This window comes from Gadus chalcogrammus, chromosome 2 (genome assembly GCF_026213295.1).
Source record: "Gadus chalcogrammus isolate NIFS_2021 chromosome 2, NIFS_Gcha_1.0, whole genome shotgun sequence".
NCBI lineage: Eukaryota > Metazoa > Chordata > Actinopteri > Gadiformes > Gadidae > Gadus > Gadus chalcogrammus.
The window spans coordinates 23770152-23779311 of NC_079413.1; the positions used below are offsets into that span (position 1 = coordinate 23770152).

Below are 9160 nucleotides of genomic sequence, written 5' to 3' on the forward strand. Positions count from 1 at the left end.
AGCTAAAGGTCAATTACTAAATCTCGTGTGTTAAGACTTTTAAGAAGCTTTTCTAAGCATACTTAAAAGTTAGAATGTCTAGCCCTTTCTTAATCATGACTCACAGGCCTATACCCTACAGCCCATAGCTACAGCACCGCGCAGTCATGCAGTCCACTCGCCCCCATATACATTAGCGCAATCGCGCCCCGCCCGTCAGTGCGAGACGCGAGAACGAGCCTCCCTGCCGCCTGTATCGATGAAGTTGTTTCAAAAATGGCGGATTTCCTGCCGTCCCGGTCCCTTTTATCGCTATGTTTTCCTAACTGTCTCCTCACGAGTAGCGAAGCGGAACAAGTACGAAAATCGAAGGAAATAGACAAGTGTCTCAACCGAGACAAGACGTATGTGAAGCGCCTGGTGAAGATTCTGCTGCTCGGAGCGGGCGAGAGTGGCAAGTCCACTTTCCTCAAGCAGATGCGCATCATCCACGGACAAGACTTCGATCAGAGGGCCAAGGAGGAGTTCAGAGGAACCATTTTTAGCAACGTGATAAAAGGTAAAGTCGAACCCTGCACGGCTCACTGTCTTATCAAGTCGTTTGGTAGTATTTATACGTGATTGTGTATATTGGGTAAGGGGCAAGTGGACAGTTAGCTCGGGAGTAGGAAGTTGCTAGCCGTGCTAGCCGTCTCACCATGACGCCGCAGCGCCGAGTGGAGGAGCACTTTCTCACTTTTCGCCCCAGCCGGGCGTCGGGCTGTAGCGCGCAGAGCTAGCCGACTAGCCGCTGAGAAACGCCCATGTTATTTGTGCTTGTCTGCCCGTGGGACCCAGTAAGATTGTTCAGCTTCAGCACAAACACCGTTCATTCTTTTGTGCGAAACTCGAAGCTTTGTTGGTAATAGTCAATGTTTAAATCGCAATTTTCACAAGGATCTGAGGGGTTTTCCCTAAAACTACAATCACACTAAAAGAGTCATGTTGTATTTACGTTGTTTTACCACCTTAGCATTGTGTCTTAAGACCCAGTTTTGCATAAACTAAGTGTAAAATGTTTTCTAACTAATTGTCCACCACACGCCCAATAGCGCAATGATTCAAAGGGATAATTACTGTTATCAATTCATTTACTGGTTTAGTCAGTAGCTGTCCTCCTGTGAGGACATTTATGATGTCCTAATGCACATCTTGAAGTTTGACTGAATGTTAATTATAGACACGATTATTTGTTGTACCCATTAACAGTTTGGGCTCCTTGGCAACCGGCACACATATTGCATGCATACTACAATACAATAGACAAATATAAACCAAAGGGTGTTTTCACATTGAGACTTGGACCCATGTAAAGGAGCAGGCCCTCTCTCTTCCGACCATTGGCCATTAGGACCAGTTTTAAGATCTCTCCATTGGTAAGCTAAACAAAGAGATGCCAGCCTATTCTTGTTTTTCTCCTGAACACAATTTATCCCCCTTGGTCATATGATCTGTAATTACAGCCTTCGTTGGTTTTGGTGGATGTCTATAGTTATTAATACCATTTAGCTTAATATTATTTAATTAAAAGCTGGTTGATGCGCTAAAACACCTGCAGCGGAAACACACGATGTCTTCTTGATGATGAAACGACAGAAAAGGCAAAAACACCCAATTGTATTTTCCTCAGGATATCTTAAAGACATAATCGCTCTTTTGCCTGGGTGTGTTCAAGGTCGAGTTAATTTTCTACATACAAAGTAATGCATGTAGTCCTACAACTAGCCGTGTGTGTGTGTGTGTGTGTGTGTGTGTGGTGTGTGTGTGTGTGTGGTGTGTGTGTGTGTGTGTGTGTGTGTGTGTGTGTGTGTGTGTGTGTGTGTGTGTGTGTGTGTGTGTGGGCCGAGGCTCCAGATCACACAGAATGCCACTGTCTAGAGAGTTCCGCCACGGTGCCACAATGACCCCCTGCTCCTCCCTCCAGGTGTCCGTGTGTTGGTGGACGCCCGGGAGAAGCTCCACATCCCTTGGAGCGACCCGGCCAACCAGCGGCACGGGAGCACCATGATGGCCTTCGACACCCGCTCGGCCATGACCAGCGGCCACGGCACGGTGGAGACCAAGGTGTTCCAGCACTACCTTCCCTCCATCAGAGCCCTCTGGGCCGACGCCGCCATCCAGCAGGCCTACGACCGGCGCAGAGAGTTCCAGCTGGTACGTGTGGACCATGCATACCAAACGACAAGTGGGGCCATACAGTACGGTCCCTCTTGTTTTGGGATCTACAAGAGATGACCTTAGAAAGCGGAACCCTCGCTACGACGAGACCCGTCTCCGTGGCCGTCGTCTTTGTCTGCCCTCCATTGTTCTATTTGGACCTGAAAGGGGAACGGGTGTGACGTTACTGGGTTACCACCAGTAGGGGTGTGACGTTACTGGGTTACCACCAGTAGGGATGACGGCATTCGGGGCTTTCTAAATGACAACAGAATCACGCCTTTAAACACGGTATCGGGTTTTGTCGTTCTGCGGCCGGGTTTCACTAAGCCGAGCAGGGGTTTGTCACGTCAACGCTTGCTCAGCGGGTGACAGGGTGACCATATAAGCCTGTGAGAGGTAGTTGCATGCAATAGCATATGGTTAACCCAGGGAGGGAGTCAGTTAATGGAAGGGGTGATAGGGTTTGGTTGGTGATTACAGCAGAAAACGTGTCCTGGTTTAGTTACACATAAATAAATACATCTCGCATAGATTTTACTTACATGCATTATTCATTTGTAGAGTGCAGTGTTATAATGTTCAGTGTACATGATAAATGCATTTGAATGCGCCACAAACCACGGCGTTTGTGAGAAATGTAAACCTCTCTGGAGCCCATTAACCGCTGGCCAGACGACCCCGTATCCAAACTAGGGATGCACCGAAAGGAAAGTTCTTGGCCGAAACCGAAACCGAATATACTGAAACTGTTGGCCGACAGCGAAACCGAATACCGAATGTGGCTGTTTTTCCTTCATTTCATCATTCATTTGAACGGGTGCGCTCGGCTCTTTCTTCACCTCCGTGTATCATCATTTAGTTGTCTACAAACTTACGTTCGGCTCTTTTTAAATCTCTCTTTTGATGAAGTACACCCGGCTCAGTTCACACCAGTTGCTTTTTTTTTCTCACATCATCAAAAATAGAAATGTTCGGTATTTTTCTTCTGCCTTTTTACGCCTTCGGCCGAAACCGCAAATAATGTTTTGGGCCATTTTCGGCGTTGCATCCCTAATCCAAACACACCATGGCCAATGCATACCCTGTCGGGTTCTGTGCCACTGTATTAGTCAAGTCGAAGTGCCTCCGATAAGTCGATGTCCGGAAAAGAACTGGACCAGATTTAGAAAAACATCACAAACTGGCTGTAGGAGACTGGATAATACATAGGATGTTTTTATCTGAATTAGTCTATGCTAATGATAAAATGAGTACTGTGTTGAAGTTCATAGAACACATTCTAAGAAGTTGAAAACAAAAGTAAGATTTTAGGTTCACAGGCGCTTTACCATCACATGCATGTGCTTGACCAGGGAAACTCTTCTCTATTCCTTAGGGGGAGTCGGTCAAGTATTTCCTGGACAATTTGGAAAAGCTTGGCAAGTCGGTAAGTTTCATCTGCCCGAACCACAAGGCCTTGAATGCCTTGTTTTAGATCACGTAGTGATATCTTGTTCCTTTAATGCCGATCTGTCCCCCACAATAGCACCTGTGTGGTCTCTTTGCGTGAATAGAGCTGGTCCTGTCTTTGAACAATGTTCAAACCCCCTAACCTATTGGTGGGCTGTGCGGAGATAGTTAGGTGCTTGAAGTAAAGGGGAACCCACGAGAGGCCATTCTGAATTCAAAATGAGGCTCAGCAAAACCTGCACACTGCAGCTTTAACAGCCTGAGAATGTTACGTTGATTTGGAATGATCAATGTTTAGATGGCATGATGGAAGCTCTCCATTTACACTTTAAACCGCTGCAACTGTAGCATAAATGAAGAAAGAAATACTCTATTTATATATTTATATTCTCATATACCCTCCCAACTCGCTTCATCTACTTTCTCTCTCATTCTGCCTGTCCCCTTTAGGACTACCTTCCCAGCCAGCAAGACATCCTCTTGGCCAGGAAACCCACCAAAGGCATCCACGAGTACGACTTTGAGATCAAGAACGTGCCCTTCAAGATGGTGGACGTGGGGGGGCAGCGCTCTGAGCGCCGGCGCTGGTTTGAGTGCTTTGACTCGGTGACCTCCATCCTGTTCCTGGTGTCGTCCTCCGAGTACGACCAGGTGAGGCCTGGTTACCGATATAGATGGGTGATCAATGCTTTTCATCTGCATGAATGTTGTTTTGTTGGTTTATCCGAGCTGAAATCCCTAAAATATCCCCAAGATGACTGTGAATGTTGTGACGAATGAGTGACTTCAGACATGGTGGGCTGGTGTCTTCACATTGCTGGTGTAATCGGTCCAGGTACTGCAGACATTGATACTGACGTTGTGTTGGTAATTACCTACCCATTACACCCAGAGAGCAGCCGATGGTTGACGTCGAGCGTGGACAAATATCCTTTTACCGCCATCCATCTATGATGCTGACAAAAACGTGCATCCTTTATTTGATTTGTTATCCCAAAACCTTAAGTTACAGGTTAATAACAGTTTGGAGTCTATCCACATTTTTTTACAATATAATTGAAAAGCTGACCAAAGCAGTCAATGTGTCCTCCTGAATGTCTGATTTTGTTCTAATTTTTAGTAATAAACGAAGCCCAATATTTGAATTGGAATCCGATGCACCTCACCCTATAGGCGAGGAGGAGCAGTGAACCTCGCCTCCATTATCTCCTAGCGTGACACACACAATGCAGACGGCGTGTGTGTGTGTGTAACGCGTCCCCCCCCCCCCCAGGTGCTGATGACACACACAATGCAGACGGCGTGTGTGTGTGTGTAACGCGTCCCCCCGCCCCCCCGGTGCTGATGACACACACAATGCAGACGGCGTGTGTGTGTGTGTGTAACGCGTCCCCCCCCCCCCAGGTGCTGATGACACACACAATGCAGACGGCGTGTGTGTGTGTGTGTAACGCGTCTCCCCCCCCCCCCCCCAGGTGCTGATGACACACACAATGCAGACGGCGTGTGTGTGTGTGGTAACGCGTCCCCCCCCCCCCAGGTGCTGATGACACACACAATGCAGACGGCGTGTGTGTGTGTAACGCGTCTCCCCCCCCCCCCCAGGTGCTGATGACACACACAATGCAGACGGCGTGTGTGTGTGTAACGCGTCTCCCCCCCCCCCCCCCAGGTGCTGATGACACACACAATGCAGACGGCGTGTGTGTGTGTGTAACGCGTCCCCCCCCCCCCCCCCAGGTGCTGATGGAGGACCGGCAGACCAACCGTCTGAGCGAGTCGCTCAACATCTTCGAGACGATCGTGAACAACCGCGTGTTCAGCAACGTCTCCATCATCCTCTTCCTCAACAAGTTCGACCTGCTGGAGCGCAAGGTGGCGGCGCGCGTGTCCATCCGGGACTACTTCCCCGAGTTCTCGGGCGACCCGGGCAGCCTGGCCGACGTGCAGCGCTTCCTGGTCGACTGCTTCCGGGGCAAGCGGCGCGAGCAGCCGCCGGCGCAGCAGGCCCAGAAGCCCCTGTACCACCACTTCACCACGGCCATCAACACGGAGAACATCCGCCTGGTGTTCCGCGACGTCAAGGACACCATCCTCCACGACAACCTCAAGCAGCTGATGCTGCAGTGAAGAGGGGGGCAGAGGGGAGACCCTATGGACCGCGGAGAGCGGAGGAGGACCACGGGAGGTCTGAGGTCAGCCTGCACGTCTGCCGGGTGTTCTTGGAGAAGCGTCTCTGCCGGTCACCCCCACTGCCACGCCGTCGCTCCCTCTGAACTCTGACAGAAAGGGTGTCTAGGTACACGCCACTACCGATCCCCCCTGCCCCCCCGCTCTCCTCCACCTGCTCACTGTGACGTTGAACATAACCTTCCTGGGGGATCGATCCCTCGCTCCCCACTGTTCTTTAAAACCACTGTAAAAGCTTCCTCTGATGCCTCTCAACCTGCTCCCGGCCCGCCATGACGTTCTTTCTGGGGCCTTTCTGCGAGGCGTCGTGCGGCTTCGTATTATCCCTCTGGTTCAAACACGCGTCATGTGGTCAGAGAGGGGGGATTGGATGCAGAAGTGTTACGGTCCGACGAGAGGCATGTAGCGCAGGATCGGTCCAGTTGTCGTATGATTGTGAATTGGCCTTTTGTGAAAGTAACTTTTTAGGGGAGTAAAATGAATTTTTTATTTTTTAAAACCACTTCTGTACCTTCCATCGGCACTTTGATCACACGATTTGGCTGTGAGGCAGCAGAGATTCTCCTGAAGGCGCTGTGTCGAGGCGCATGAGAGCCATGTAGATGATGTGATGATGATGTTTGTTAACATCGCTCAAAACTTAAGACAGTTTTACTTCTAGGTTTCAACCTTTTTTTTTTTCTTCTTTAAAACCTAAACGGATAGATTTGTTTGCACGTCATTTTGTTATATTAACAGGTCTATAAAAATACGTAGCTATGAGTCCATCTTTAACTTATGTATTTCTTGTGGGTGTTCATACTTATGATTGTGACTGTAGATTATACTGTTGCTGTTTGACCATGGAGGTGTTTGTGAGAGGCTAAACAAACGAGCGAGCTTGTAGCAGTCCGGCACGTTCAATGTCGACGTAGAGATGTCTTTATTGGCTGCTCACGCTGGCTACGAAGAGGGAACGGTGAACGCTAATTCTCAGGGCACGTTTTGACCACTTTGTGTTGTTTGTGACGACATTAACGCAAACAAATTAGAGGTTTGATTGAACCTCTTTTCCTCCAAAAAGACCCCTGTTTTGTCACCCGACGGCCGCGCCTCTCCTGTGTATAGCTCATCCTGGTGACCATTGAAAAGAAACAGCGTGTCTTCTTGCCTTTCCTTCCACACGGCCTGGGGGATGGGCTCTGCCTTTGTTCCTCTGATGATGCCCTGGCTGGTCGCCGGCCCTTAAGTTTCCCATATTGGGTGAACGGCTGGTGAACAGGAGGCCCGGTTCCCCGTCCTTACCAAGTGCCCTCTCCTCGGCACAGCTTTGAAACCAAAAGGGATCAAGCTGGTGGCTCTGAACATGTGTGAGCTGAACGTTGTGCTTGTACAAACACCATTGGCTTGTGTGCATGTTATCACTCAGCCCCTTATGTATTTTCCACTCACGACTCTTCTGTCGTTGACAGGGACCAATGTCAGTCCAAGGTGTAATACAACACCTTTTTTATAATCGTTTTCTCGTCCCCGTCGGTGTGCAATGAAGCCTCAGCGCCCGCTTGCAGTATTCTCTAACCGTCAGTCTCGTGTATTCTCTCTGACCGTTAGTCTCTCTGTGTGCACATGAGAGCTGTTTGAATGCCACACTCTGTGTCTTGTTCCGTACAAATCATAAACCAAGTGTGGGCCTGGGCACAGAGGCCTTTTGTACCGACCCAGAGGACGAGTGCACGCCCGTAGCCGCCTTCGTTGGGAGGTTTGGCTCGGGCCGGAACGCAAGCTACGGTCGCATGCATGACCCCGCTGCGGAGCCCCGAGGATGTAACATGTCTCAGCAGAGTGTTCCTGCGGACCTTGTGACCGACCTGGTCCGTGTAGAACAGACGGCTGTTAAGGGGAGGAAACGCATTCATCCACGGCATCAGTGAGCACACTTGGCAGCATGTCCTCCCATGCGAACGGGATGAGGAACGTATCCTATTGCGAGTCCTGGTACCTTGTATTACCTGATTCTGAATGGATGTTGAGCCTCAGGAGTAGGTGTTGGATGTCAGGTTCTTATTGAATCAGGATAAGGTGTGGCCTCTCCATCCTTGGGCTCCAGTGTTAAGTAGAGCCAAAGCCGTACGCGTCGGTGACCAACACATTGTTTAACGAGAAGTGCCACCACCCAAGACACGCGTTTTCTTCTGAATGTGTTTTATTCTGGGTACCCCTGCCTTTTCGTCCTCTGTACTGATAAATGCCATTTTACTGTACTGTGCTCTAAAGTGTTCATATTTGCGATTCCATTGGTGTCCAGTAGCTATAGTGCCACTCAACTTCCCTACCTAGCAGGCCACCGTATTGATTTCCAGCAATGTTTGATGCTTCAGAAGCGGTTGTTTTTCTTCACAATGACAGAGGGCCAAAATGCTAATAAGAGTTGAGAGTTGCTCTATTTTCATTGGAAAAGTGTGCGAAAACGCAACCATTTCAACCTGCAGGCGACCGTTATTATTAGAATTTAAAGTGGCAGCAACCGGTGATTTGAGAAAGGATGTCACAACTGGCCCAACTCTTTTAACGCTGCCTTTTTAAATTGACTGGAAAAGGAACTTATGTAAATCTCAACCATTGTGTCCACTACAAATCCACCTGATGTTCTCTAAACAAATAGTGACATTCTGAAGCAATAGCTGGATGAATATCACTGATGATTTACAAGATGCTAAAATACTTATTTTGAAAACAACTGCTAAGTGGATCTGGATATTCAGACTTCTGAAGGAAGAGAATTCTGTTCCTTGCACTCATGAGTGTGTTGCTTGCGGCCAGAGAGGGCTGTTGTTGGATCCATGTAGAGCCCATCATTATAATATTAAATGGTTTGGACATTAGGCGAAGACTCAAAACATAGTGCATCCAATGTTTGAAATGCATGTTCGACCCTAACACTGAAACATTCAGACTGATCTGAAAGAATGCTCTTCTCTCGACAAGCAAAATACAGGCGTTGAAATAGCTTTTGACGGTTGTAATCCAAGCCTGGTGCCTTCAACTAGAGCGACAGTCGTGCAATAAAACATCAATTTGTGTGGCGGTTGTATTCGGATGATATAAAGTGAATTTAACTGTATGGTGGTTGCGCACTTTCAACTCCACGCCTATTTATTTACCATGAGTAATTGTTATTGATCTACACTGAGATGTGTATCATGCTAACCCCTTACCAGTCCCCAGGCAGTAGGGCTTTGCTTTCTCTGTCGACCAGTACCGCGAAACAGAAGAATGCCTCAAGTTATTAAAATTGTCTGTCAATGTGATTAATCATTAATCATGTTTCAACTTGAGCCTTTTACTCGCCCAGTTTGAATCAACA

At 48.4% G+C, this 9160-nt stretch overlaps 1 protein-coding gene across 1 annotated transcript; it reads left to right on the forward strand.

Moving 5' to 3' along the window:
* On the forward strand, nucleotides 1-9154 carry LOC130401411 (guanine nucleotide-binding protein subunit alpha-13-like). Its single transcript, XM_056605139.1, has 5 exons — nucleotides 1-538; nucleotides 1943-2172; nucleotides 3554-3604; nucleotides 4078-4278; nucleotides 5368-9154. Exons 1-5 carry the CDS (start codon nucleotides 256-258, stop codon nucleotides 5755-5757), a joined length of 1155 nt encoding a protein of 384 aa, XP_056461114.1. The 5' UTR covers nucleotides 1-255; the 3' UTR covers nucleotides 5758-9154.
* Nucleotides 9155-9160: the final 6 nt, after the last annotated feature.